Here is a 14,067-nt window from a genome sequence, read left to right as displayed (position 1 = left end):
CCAGGGAGATATTCTATGTACAAGAAGAGATGTTAGTGGTACCCAAGCTGTATGTACCGATCAACACGTGTATGCTGAGGGTGATCAACAACGATACTGGGGAGGAGATCCCTAAAGTCTTCCAGCGAGTTGCTCCCTATGTCTACAAAAAAAACAGGGTTCGTAAATGCAAATATAATAGTATTTTACCATACATACATGTAAAATTACCATCATTTGTGTTTCATTAGAAATATCTTATTAAGGTTTTGAAGGACAATATACGAACTGTGTTGGAGAGAAAGTGATCAGTGATTTGCTAGTTCTAAACATACATATCAACAAAATTCTATATACAAGACATCTTTTGATATTCCTTGGTAGATAGAAGAGAACTCTAAAATTAAAGTCTTTCTGGCCACTAATGGATCATTGTTATGTACATATAGAAAGGTTACACGTTTGTGGCTGAGGCTAGGACCACAGAAATGCCATTGGCTGCCAACAAGTGGAGGATGCGTCTGATTGGCTCCCTGAGTCCACTGCCAGCACCTCAGAAGAATGAGAAGAATGAAGTTACATGTAACTCAACATTCCATGTACGAGAGCTCAAAGACTACTACATCCCTAACCCAAAGGATGTCATATTTAGGTGAGTGACATGAAACTTAATACATACAGGTATAGTGTAATGAGGGAGTTTGTTGACAGATATTTGGTTTAATGAGGGAGTTTGTTGACAGATATTTGGTTTAATGAGGGAGTTTGTTGACAGATATTTGGTTTAATGAGGCAGTATGTTGACAGATATTTGGTTTAATGAGGGAGTTTGTTGACAGATATTTGGTTTAATGAGGGAGTTTGTTGACAGATATCTGGTTTAACGAGGGAGTTTGTCGACAGATATCTGGTTTAATGAGGGAGTTTGTTGACAGATATTTGGTTTAATGAGGGAGTTTGTTGACAGATATTTGGTTTAATGAGGGAGTTTGTTGACAGATATTTGGTTTAATGAGGGAGTTTGTTGACAGATATTTGGTTTAATGAGGCAGTACGTTGACAGATTTAGATTTTGCTTAAATATGAGTAAATTTGTTAACAGGTATGCTGTGAAGGTGAATGAGGACCATATGCCTCCCAATGTGACCAGTATTCAGGTAAACACCTCCAAACAGGATGTGTATATCAAGCTGGTCGTCCTGGACGATGAGGTTGAGGTCGCCAGTACTACAGGCAAAGGTCATGCTGTCATTCCCGCTTTCATCTTCCAAAAGGATATTGATCTGAACTCTGAGGATAAGCGACCCAGCTCTAGAACATGTATGTATATTTAACTACATTTGTCTGGTATCAGACACATAATTATTACTTTCTGTTGTCAGACATGTAATTATTACCTGTCGTATTAGCTTCATGTTACAGAATAACATATATCAATCAAATATATCTGTATGTGATAAATTTATATAAAATTTATTATGTTATTAAAGTAAGTGCTGTAAATTGAATGATTTTATTCGTAGCAATCTAAAAGTAATTGGATATTATAAAACCATGTATCAAGTTTTATAAATACCTATAATGTTCACAGCTAACAAAGATACTAAAGGAAAGGCCAGCACAGCCAAACTGAAGCGTTCAGGATCAGCCAAGAGTGTAGATGGGCGTGCCTCGGTAAGGTTTATGTACAGTATACAGTATATTGTATAATCTTTGTCATCTTTGAGTGTTTGTACCCATTCATCAACATAAGAAGAATTGTTTTTTATTACTATATACCTTTTACTTTAACAGATGATTTGTGACATCAGGATATATACCCCGGTACTGTTAACATATATATTTCAGCATACTTTAATTTTAACACATAAGCAAATTTAAATTTATTGCAGTGATGTATTGGTATAATTTATTGATGTATGTAACAAAAAAAGTTTATACTTGATATAACTAGTCTGCAGTAAGCCCATTGATATTAATTAGCAATTGCAATAAGCTCAGTGTTTCCTAAATTCATATTGCTGCTCAGATATAAATGTTTACAGTAGATTGATCTGTGTAAGATCAGATTCGTATATTCTATAATATGTTTGGTGTGCTGTTTAATGGATGCATGTTAGAATAACCGCATGTAGAGTTTGAGTATAACACTCAGAATATATTAATGCCAGTGTTATGCATGAAAATATCTAATTTCAAAGTACAAAATGGAACATGAACAACATGTTGGAATGCATGACTTTGTATGCATGGTGTAGGAAACAGCACGAGGTAATTTGTCATGTGGTGTGTCATATTGTTCCAGCGGGGAAGCAGGCATTCCGATGCAGGAGTGAGTGATGGAGAAATTGATGAAAAAGATTTGAAGGTAGCATTCTAGTTGTAAAAGGATGAAAAACAAAAACTGTTAAGATTCAAAAATCTACTAAAATTATAAATATCTAAATTTAAAGCTATTTTACAATGCTGTGAATAACAAAAAGCAAGCAAGAAATCTAGCACATATTTAACACTAATCTGCATGTATAAATGTCACAATATTCTGAATTTGAAATCATCTTTAAATGTTAAATAGATGATAGTGGTGTTAGTTCAAATATTGCATGTGAGATTGCATGATTTGTTTTCATTGGGTGTACTTTGTTACTAAGTTGATGTGATGTAACAAAGAATTTGATTGGTTGATTGGTGATACAGTAATTAACAAACATCTGATTGGTATTTGTGTATGTTTCAGCCCCATAAGTACATCATCCAAGCAACAGTGATGCGTAATAGTTGGCCCCTCAGTGAGAGCAGCTGGATATTTGTACAGATGCTCAAGGACATAGAAAAGAACGAACTTAAAGGTAGTGACAGCCACAGACTTGTACTCCTCATTACTCACCTCCTTTTGTAACACCATCCTATAAGTTTCCCAATTTCCCACTGTGTTCCACTCTTCTTCTGTATCCTGTTCGACCATTTTGTTCCACTATCCTATATTGAACCTCATTTTGGCCATTGTTTTCCATCATCCTATTGTGTCCCATTTGCCTATTGTGTTCCACCATCCCTTATATACTGCCCCATTTTTCCTCATTTGTTCCTTGTCTCATATTAAATTTCCGTTTCATTGTTCCTTATTGTCTCATAATAGTTCTGTAGTTGCTCATAACCAACCTAATAATCCCACAGTTCTGCAGTTTCTCACTGGTCAATAATCCGACAGTTCTGCAGATTCTCATTGGTCAATAATCCCACAGGTATGTCGTCTTATTGACCAGAAAAGCTATGTCCAAGTTCTTTATTTAAAACTCATATCTGTAATTCTATATATCAAGGTTATAACCCTGACCTTTTACAAAGGTCACACTGTGTCATTATACACAAGGGTCATGCTCTCATTCTTAGTAGATATTGTCATTAACACTCATTAATTGTTGTTAGTCCTATATGAATTATGAATTGATATATGTGATAAAACCCAACTTTGAACAAAAGTGTAGTTGATGAATATTTCACATAAGGACCAACTCCATTTCTGTAATTCTTTCCTGTTGGACATACTATTCAATTGTGCCTGCTTTATAAGTTTTCACTATAATTTAGTCATTCAAATTAATTGGAAACATTGTAAAATATTGTTTCAGCAAAAAAATTCATTTTAGCATGTTTTATGTTCATTTCCACACTCATGCCTTTATCACAGAAATGATCATCTTTACTCTGGTCAAGTTTGGCAGATTTAATGAGGATTCTTCCTTCAGTTAGCTTTCTGTGAAAAGGGAGAAATATTTGCATGCCTCTCCAATAAAACCTAGATTATATTTGTCTTTTCATCAGTAAGCTTCAAACCGCCTCCAAATGAAGACAGTAAGTGATTGTATAGTGATCGTACTAGGTGTTTTTTGTAGTCTTTCCAAGGTAAATCAGGTAGACTTTTTACTCAATTTTGTCGGGAACTATACCCTCAGAATTTATAAAATGTAACACCAGACATTTTTATCTTAATTCTTTACAACCCATATCATATATATTACTAAGTATTAATATCTTACTTAAAGTTTTTTTTTAATTAATATATTTTTAGAATAAAGTAGTATACAGTTGTATACCTGAATATATCTGTATATAATTTGTATAAATCAGTGTACTGATATAACTTTGGGAGAAGGATTTCTCAAAATATGCCTGGATGCTTGAGGTTACGGTGCATGCAAGTATCACGCATCCAGTATGGTCACTGCTTGTGTGTGTGATCAGAACCACTATCTCAGTTATGATTGGCTGAAAGGACTAGCCAATGGGTGCACACAACACACTGTGTTACACAACTTGACTGAGGTTTATATTCTGTGTGAGATAGCTGTACCACAGTGCACTCACCACAAAGTTTATCACACAGCATGTATCACAATAGTCACTGTATACTCATTACTAGCTACATAAACATGTACATATTTGTGACAACAGATTGATGTTAAAAATGTCATCATTATTCTTGATTTGGTTGGATCAGAAGTCATCATAGAATTAATGTCTACTGTCAATAAATTAGTATGATTGAGGGAAATTAAATCTACAACGTGCAAATAGGAAAAAGTGCTAGTTTGACATACCACTTCATTTTTTAAAAGTTTTATTTGAATTTTTCAATGTGTTATAGATTCTTCTGGTTTTGGGTAGAATTAAAGAACTTAACTAGTTTGTGTTTCCAATCACCTTCCTGTAACAGCCATGTTTTTGTTTTGTCGTAGTTGCACAGTCTAATAAATCTGTCTTCAACTCTAAAGAAAATATAATTTAAATTGTTCTTTTGTCTAAAATTATCTCTAAACTTTCCTTTTTTCTCCTCTTAAAAAGCATTTTGATATATATTTTTTTATACGCATATAATTTCTTGTGTGTTCAATGTGACTAAGACTTCAATGTTGTATCTCCACCAGTTGCCAATAAAGACCGGCCACCATCTCCCCCGAAACAGGAGAAAGCTCCTGCAGCATCTAGTAGCACACAGAAAGGAGGGAAGGGAGGTAAAACAGATAAAAAAGGAGGGAAGGATAAAGACAAGGATCAGAAGGGATCAAGGCCTCCATCTCAGGCATTTGACATGACCAAACCTCACTGGACACTACGAGTGGTCAGCGATGCCAGCTCCTTTGTAAGTTTAGGATCTGTTTTCACATAGATTTTTTTTTTTTGACAATTACTTAATACCTACCTAATATAAACACAGCATGGTATTCAATGATGGTTGGATTTTATGTGGGCAGGAGGACATCGAGGTTAAAAAAGACACAGAGCGTGCAGATGAGATACGAGCCATGAAGAAAGCATGGGAGAACGCTGAGCCAGGCAGAGCGGCCAAGGTACGGACAGGTTTGAAATCAAATTGGTCTACTTTTAGGTCACCTTTGATAAAGTCTCAAGTGACCTATTGTGATCATCTTTTGACCAGGATCATCTGTTGTGCATTGTGAACAATTTACATTTTCGACTTCTTCTTAATAACCAAGAGGCTAAAGGTCATGATATTGGGCCAGTCAAGGTCACAGGGGTCAAATGTGTTAAATTCTGTATACAAAATATCGTCAACTATACAAGTATGACTTTCAGGTGACTTTTAAAGCCCATTGGCCTCTTTTTTTAATCAGATTATACCTATGCATCAAATATTTTCACAATTGTACTTATGTGTCAAATATTTTAACTATGTGTTAATTTCAAATTTAAACCTAATCATGAATGCTTGAATTATACTAAACAATTTAAAAAATCTTTTCGATAGGAAATAATTAGATTTTGAAATAAGTGGAATATTATATGCTCCTTTGAACCTCATCAGGCTCTGCAGTCCCGCCTCAAATACTTGAACACCCATCTGATCAAACTTCACCCTGACAAGGATGAGGAGGAGGTGAAGGAAGGCGAGGATAAGCCGGAGTCAGAGGCTGAGATCCCACCTCCTCAGACCCCTCTTTCTATGCACGAAGACAAGGAGGAGATTTTGACCTTGGAGCCACCCCCACCCCCAACACCCAAGGAAATTCTGCCTCCTTTGGATATCACCCCTTTCCTCAGGTCAGTACATCATATTCCTTCATCCAAACATGCATATTTCTCTGAACAGAGGTATTTCAAAATTATGTCACTTGTCTTTGTCACTCGTCTCTGTCGCTCGTCTCTGTCGCTCGTCTCTGTCGCTCGTCTCTGTCGTTCGTCTCTGTCACTAATCTGTGTTTATAATGAAGCTGATGTGATATGATGATAGATTCCAAAGGATACATTTTTAAGGAACTATTAGATTATGATGAAAACTGTCCAGAATTTACATATAGTTGTTTTTAATATACATATACATACATGTACAATATATTCCTTCCCCTAATACAAATTGATTAGTTTCCCTCCAAAAACGTACCGATGAAATATCCTTTTTTGGAATTCTTTCTTCATGAAGTGAAATTTATGAAGATCTAGTTGTAAAGGAAAAGGGATTAAAATGGGAGTGACTTATTTTCACTTTCCAGAAGGATAACAACATTTTGAGGTGAAAATGTAAGTATATGGCCATAGAATGGTTAAAGTTATCTTAGAAGTTCAGTCAAACGTAGCAAAATTACATTTTGAAAAAATTTGATGTATAGTTGAAGATTATTTGTTACAGGAAGGCGAATGGAGAGCCACGGTACCTGGATGAGGAGGAGATCCAACGAAGAGAGGAGGAAAACAAACAACAGGTGGAAGAATACAAGGCCTTCAGGGAACAGGTGAAGAATTGGAGAGAACAGGACAAACAGATGAGGAACAACATCAAAATCAAACAGCTTGAGCAGTGTGAGGACCTACAGGTATGCTGGGGAGATGTGGCCAGAGTGCATGGCCTTCCTTACACAATCCTTTATCTGACAATCCCTTCACTCTCACCTGACTTGTATGGTTTGTTCGCTACCTATTTGCTGTGCTTGATACCTGGCATGTTTATACATAAGAATGACTAGATCTGTACTAATACAACAGTACATGAGATATAGAGTTTGAAGTGCTCTGATCAGTTAGAATTGCAAGCTTTTCATTGTTATTAGTCATCTACATGTTCCACATATTCATGCTGCTTAAATATATCTCTTCAATATATATAATCAACAGCTTGCAGCTTTATACAATTTGACATGTAAATAACTAGGGTCCAAAATAATGAAGCCTCAGCATGTCTTTATACAAGAAATAAAGACATACAGACATTGCCTTTGACTTGTGTAGAGGTTAGTTAGTTTGGATAAGTGATTTATAACAAGTCTGGGGAAGGGTCAGAAAAGGGATACATCATTGTTGTAAAAGGACTGCCTTTGTATACAACTGTTAACAATCTACGGTGGTATATATGTATCATCCCAATTCTTGCTGACAGCCGCTATAGTCTAGAGTCAACACTCGCTTAGTCTTACAAGGTCACTATAGTCTAGAGTCAACACTCGCTTAGTCTTGCAAGATCACTAGAGTCAACACTCACTTAGTCTTACAAGGTCACTATAGTCTAGAGTCAACACTCGCTTAGTCTTGCAAGATCACTAGAGTCAACACTCGCTTAGTCTTACAAGGTCACTATAGTCTAGAGTCAACAGTCGCTTAGTCTTACAAGGTCACTAGAGTCTAGAGTCAGCACTCGCTTAGTCTTACAAGGTCACTATAGTCTAGAGTCAACACTCGCTTAGTCTGACAAAGTCACTATAGCCTAGAATTAACAGACTAACTGCTTAGTCTGACAAGGTCACTATAGTCTAGAGTCAACAGTCGCTTAGTCTTACAAGGTCACTATAGCCTAGAGTCAACATACTAACTGCGTAGTCTGACAAGGTCACTATAGTCTAGAGTCAATACTCACTTAGTCTTACAAGGTCAGTATAGTCTAGAATCAACAGACTAACTGCTTAATCTGACAAGGTCACTATAGTCTAGAGTCAATACTCACTTAGTCTTACAAGGTCAGTATAGTCTAGAGTCAACAGACTAACTGCGTAGTCTGACAAGGTCACTATAGTCTAGAGTCAATACTCACTTAGTCTTACAAGGTCACTATAGTCTAGAGTCAACAGACTAACTGCTTAGTCTGACAAGGTCACTATAGTCTAGGGTCAACAAATTCACTTTTTACTAAGTCTTAGCTGACAGGGTCACTACAAAGAATTAGCTGTGTCTCTGTTTAGACTTAGCAAATGATTACAGGATAATTATTACTTGTGTAATAGTGCCATTTCTGTCATTTACATTATTGTAAATTACAGGTGATACACACATTTATAACTTGAAGCAGTAAAACATATTTATCACAGTTTTGTTTATTGTAAATATAAATATATTAGCAAATATTTATCAAGGCTCAGAGTTGTTTCAAGATCAAAATTGTTAAGTGCAAGTAAAAATGGTTATTTTCATAAAATGATGGCACCAGCTAGGTTTAGTAAATTAACAGCTATAACTTTTCCAGTCCCAGAGTTTGAAGAAACATGTTTTACTTTGATACCTACTTGTATAGGTCTCTGTTTTGATATAGAGAGTCAGTATTACATCCTGTGGTAGCAGAACCTTTCTGTGTGCTGTGTTTCTCCCTGCAATAACCTCTTCCTCTTTTTTTTGCTCCTTTTCTATTCTAGGAATGTCTTGACGATGAAAGAGATGCCTTTCAACTGGCTCGTGAACAATATCGGCAGAAATTTATTATACAGAGAAAGCGCAGCAAAATGTCTGCCAAGTAGAAATTGTTAGTGTGTGTGTCATACTGGGTTTATTTAACCTTTTATGACATCGTTAGTCAGTTTAGTATGCTTTAGTCTTATGTATGGTGACAGTTTAATTTTACACTGTGTGATGGGAACCTGCTTTGTGCATCGGAAATTTGGATTAGGTTTTTTTTTGTTTTTTTGTTGTTTTTTTTGTTTTTTTGGCAATGTGTTAATTGATATGTTGAAGTTTTGACATTTGAAAATTAATTTAATGTTTTGGAGGTGTTTTATTTTAAGTTTTAATTTACTGGTGGAGTATGGTTATGGTATATGAGATAAAGGGTATGCATGTTAATGTAATAATATACAATGTTTAGAATACTGATTTCTTTTGTCTGTTTTACTTTCCTATAATAACCCCCTCACATTGTACTAACACATGTTGACTTATCTCTTTGTTTACAGATTCACATGCCACAGTATATACATAGATACACAGCATGTTTCACAACGTTATCCTTTTTAGGTTTCTCTTACTGTAATATACACGTGATGATTCCAATACCTATAGGCTTATAAATCTGGTCTCCTATATATATTTAGAACAGCATAGCTGCATGTATACTTTTATCATCATCTATGCAATGTATTCCTCTTAAAGTCATGTTATATTTGTCAAAGAAACATTGTGATAACATTGTGATATTCAGAGAAATGGGATAATAACAAAGCAATCTTTCTGCAGAAACAATCTGTCTAAGTTAAAAATTAAAGATAAACTTGGAGTACAACTGTACTAGGTATCAAAATTGTCTTGGCACAACAAAGCTTATTGATTAAAGTACACCTATTGATTTGTATGAGCCAAAATGTAAATAAACGGTCCCTCAAGACTATCACAAGAAAAGTCAGGTACATCGTTTTCATATATACATGTAGATATATAAGCCTGAAATGAGATCAAGGTAATTTTTCATGTGAAATGAGAGTGTAATGAAAAACAATATGACTTTAAGAGGAGCTTATCATGAATACATACATGAACCATATATGGAGAAAGTGAGTAAAGATTATATGAAATGGACAGCTGTATATTAAGAAAAAATTGGACTTTAATAATTATAATATAATCATACCACATTGTATGATTTTATCCCTTTTTGAAAGCTGAAACTTTTTTCTATAAATCTACTGTTTTAAATATCCATATCTCTTCACTATCAGTTATTAAGGAAGACTGTACTATAGTTAGGATATTTTCTAGTTCTCGATGTCTCTAGTCTGATGTATTGCACATTTTACTGAGCTGTTTTTATGTTACACAGGCTATGTTGGACACAGCCAGGGAAGGAATTAATAAACCTAGAGAGGCCTTCCGACAAAAGTTCCTTGATGAAGAACGCAAGAAACAGGAAGCTGAGGCTGAGAAAGAGGCTGCGCTGGCAGCAGAGGTTACCTCCAAATCACCCAAGGGTAGAAACAAGAGTGCAAAGGGTGCAAAGAGTCCAGGAGGCGGCAAAAAGAAGAAATGATGAGAAAGTCAATATAGGATAAACAATTGATTTTACAGTGACGTCTTTCATTCTTAAGAGCATTTTAAATATTGCTGTAAACTTGGAAATGGAATTTATTTTACAGCTGCACATCTTTACTGTAAATATTAATATATTATTTTTCAACTTGATTTGCCACTTTGTCCTGTATATATTGACTTCTGACTGATAATTAATGTTAGGTATAGGTTTGCTGCATAATCAATAGTCCAAATGTGAAACTGCAGCTGTTTTAAAACAAATGTATTACATGCATATCTGTGATAAATGCACAAAGTGCAGTGTAAAGTATCTAATGTACATATATCTGTTTAATATATCAAAGAATTGTTCTGTCCACTCGACAAGCATGGAAGTTTGAGGAGTCTACCAATGAATACATATCAGTTGTAATATACAACAAAGACTTTTACATGTATAGTGTAAACTCTGTTCTAAAGCAGGTAGTTGTTGTGAGGCTTTAGGTAAATCTGTTGACTGCACCTCCTTGTGGCTTACATATCAACATTCCTGTTACTGTGATTGTAAATATGCGTGAACATGTGTAATATTGGAATGAATGCATATTACAAGTGCTCTGTTTAGTTTTATGCCTCCATGCCAGCATTATTTCCAATTTTGGCTCAAATTGACAAACATTACCTTTAATTTATAACTTTTCAAATTACAGTTTGTATTAACCATGATATATTTTAGGCATTATTGAATAGTTGACATTGTTTGATATCTGTTTTTGACAATATGACATATCAACTTAGTTAATTAGCCATAATACAGTTTTTATTTCCATGTATTTCCATTGTGTAACTCGATTGATGCACAGTTCATTTATATGAGATAAATCCGTCCTTCCACTGGTTCATATCGATCACAAGTGGCCCTTACATAATGTCCGTCCTGCCCCTTGTCTGGTCAATGTTGTCATGTCAACTTACATGTTGTCAGTGTATCTTGATGTCTAAGCAGATTTCTGCAAATCAAAGTTCTATTTTTATAGCAAAAATTGAAAGAATTCATTCCATCTACTCAATATTACTTTTATATATTTCTTTTTGTCATATTGCAGAAATTTGGATGCAAGCTTTATGTACAAAACTGTGATTGACTTCTATAAGATTGATTTTACTGTATGTGCAAAAAATGCTTAGATTTATTCATTTGTATATTTTTGAAAATTTAATTTGTTAACACTTAAGTGTTTTACGTCAAAACATTCACAATTTTAAAGGAATTTCTGATGTTGCTATTGTCACAGATGTTGTAGAATGATTTGTGTGAATATTGCAATTCTCAATGTCTAAAAAAATCTTTTGTCTCGAGCCACAACAAAGTCAGAGTTTATAATATTTTGTAATAAAGTATTCATATATCTGCTAACAGCAATGTAAAATACAAATTCTACAATAAATTATTGAATGTTTTGAAATTTGATCTCAGTTGTTATTTCTTAAGTCAAAGTTTGATAGTTCTTTTTCTATAGGTACTGATTTTCAAATCAGGATTGACTTAAAGTCATTGACAAGCTTTTATCAACCTAAGTTTACTTCAAATCAGGATTGACTTAAAGTCATTGACAAACTTTTATCAACCTAAGCTTACCTCAAATCAGGATTATTGACAAGCTTTTATCAACCTAAGTTTACTTCAAATCAGGATTGACTTAAAGTCATTGACAAGCCTTTATCAAATTACATCAAGTTAAGATTGACTTATAGCCTTTGACAAACTTTTTAGGTCATCTGACCCGAACACTTTTCATATTTCAAACTTCTTCTCAAATTCCAACAGTGGGATTGAGCTGAAAATAGCCTGAAATGATCTTGAGCTGGTCCTGATCAAGTGTTGTTATTTTTCGGGTCAGTCAGAAATCCAAGATGGCCGCCATGCCCGCATGAAAAATACATTTTAAACTTCTTCTCCAGTTCCACTGATGCAGTTGAGCTGGAAATTGATGAGAGTGTTAAGGAACGGGAGCCAACGAAGTGTTGTTATTTTTCAGCCTCATAAAAACTTTGACACGGCAGCGACGGCAGCTATTTTGTAATATGATTGCACAATCATGGTTTTCCTGAACAACACCTATTTCAAACTTCTCAAGTTTCATCAGTGGGATTCAGCTCAAACTTACCTGAAATGATTCTGAGATGGTCCTAATCAAGTGTTGTTATTTTTCGGGTCGGTTCAAAATCCAAGATGACCATCATGGCAGCCATTTTGTAAAACACATTTTAAAATTCTTCTCCAGTTCCACTAGTGACATTGAGCTGGAAATAGGTGAAGATGTTAAGGAACGGGAGCCTACGAAGTGTTGTTATTTTTCAGCCTCATAAAAACTGAAATGATCATCAGATGGTCCTGATCAAGTGTTGTTATTTTTGAGTCAGTCAAAAATCCAGGATGGCCGCCATGTTCAACAGTGCGACTATACTTGCTACAGAGTATGTGTACTGCAATAGTATAAGGGTCTTTAAAGTCAAATGACCGTTAAGGCCCATGGGCCTTTTGTTATCAAACTTACTTCAAATCGGAATTGATTTAAAGTCATTGACAACCGTTTATCAACCTTACATCAAATCATGATTGATTTAAAGTCATTGACAGTTACTGACAATTACTAACCATCGTTAAATTGTTCTGACAGTTACTGAAAATTGCTAACCATCGTTAAATTGTTCCGACAGTTACTGAAAATTGCTAACCATCGTTAAATTGTTCCGACAGTTACTGAAAATTGCTAACCATCGTTAAATTGTTCCGACAACTACTGACAATTACTAACCATCGTTAAATTGTTCCGACAGTTACTGACAATTACTAACCATCGTTAAATTGTTCCGACAATTACTAACCATCGTTAAATTGTTCCGACAGTTACTGACAATTACTAACCATCGTTAAATTGTTCTGACAGTTACTGACAATTACTAACCATCGTTAAATTGTTCTGACAGTTACTGACAATTACTAACCACCGTTAAATTGTTCTGACAGCTACTGAAAATTGCTAACCATCGTTAAATTGTTCCGACAGTTACTGACAATTACTAACCATCGTTAAATTGTTCTGACAGTTACTGACAATTACTAACCATCGTTAAATTGTTCTGACAGTTACTGACAATTACTAACCATCGTTAAATTGTTCCGACAGTTACTGACAATTACTAACCATCGTTAAATTGTTCTGACAGTTACTGACAATTACTAACCATCGTTAAATTGTTCTGACAGTTACTGACAATTACTAACCACCGTTAAATTGTTCTGACAGCTACTGAAAATTGCTAACCATCGTTAAATTGTTCCGACAGTTACTGACAATTACTAACCATCGTTAAATTGTTCTGACAGTTACTGACAATTACTAACCATCGTTAAATTGTTCTGACAGTTACTGACAATTACTAACCATCGTCCAATTGTTCTGACAGTTACTGACAATTACTAACCATCGTTAAATTGTTCCGACAGTTACTGACAATTACTAACCATCGTTAAATTGTTCTGACAGTTACTGACAATTACTAACTATCGTTCTGAATGTTCTGACAATTCACTGACAATTACTAACCATCGTTCTGAATGTTCTGACAATTCACTGACAATTACTAACCATCGTTCCAACTGTTCTGACATTTACATTATCTAAAATTCGTTCTAAATGTTATGACAATTCCTTTACTGTAAATAACCATCGTCCAAATGTTCTGGCAGTTCATAGATAATTACTCTATTTAACCATTGTTAAATTGTTGTGATGATTCATTGGTTACTCTAACCATCGTTCCAAAAGGTCTGACAATTTATTCTATCTAAACATCGTTCTGAAT

General features: G+C 34.8%; 1 protein-coding gene across 27 annotated transcripts in view; it reads left to right on the top strand.

Moving 5' to 3' along the window:
* LOC117327766 (androglobin-like) overlaps positions 1-11,663 on the top strand; it is a 125,451-nt gene extending 113,788 nt beyond the window's left edge. For 25 of the 27 annotated variants that reach the window (XM_033884924.1, XM_033884925.1, XM_033884922.1 and 22 more), the window contains 12 exons: positions 5-158; positions 429-631; positions 1,082-1,299; positions 1,571-1,653; positions 2,285-2,347; positions 2,717-2,828; positions 3,805-3,834; positions 4,908-5,122; positions 5,235-5,330; positions 5,807-6,042; positions 6,629-6,812; positions 10,010-11,663. In XM_033884924.1, the coding sequence (XP_033740815.1) occupies positions 5-158; positions 429-631; positions 1,082-1,299; positions 1,571-1,653; positions 2,285-2,347; positions 2,717-2,828; positions 3,805-3,834; positions 4,908-5,122; positions 5,235-5,330; positions 5,807-6,042; positions 6,629-6,812; positions 10,010-10,216 (1,801 nt within the window). In that variant the 3' untranslated portion in view covers positions 10,217-11,663. The remainder of the gene's footprint in view (positions 1-4; positions 159-428; positions 632-1,081; positions 1,300-1,570; positions 1,654-2,284; positions 2,348-2,716; positions 2,829-3,804; positions 3,835-4,907; positions 5,123-5,234; positions 5,331-5,806; positions 6,043-6,628; positions 6,813-10,009) is intronic. The other 2 variants (XM_033884915.1, XM_033884910.1) reach the window with 2 other exon arrangements.
* The last annotated feature ends 2,404 nt before the right edge of the window (positions 11,664-14,067 follow it).

The sequence above is a fragment of the Pecten maximus genome, chromosome 5, assembly GCF_902652985.1.
Source record: "Pecten maximus chromosome 5, xPecMax1.1, whole genome shotgun sequence".
NCBI lineage: Eukaryota > Metazoa > Mollusca > Bivalvia > Pectinida > Pectinidae > Pecten > Pecten maximus.
This window is presented reverse-complemented; position numbering and strand designations above follow the sequence as displayed.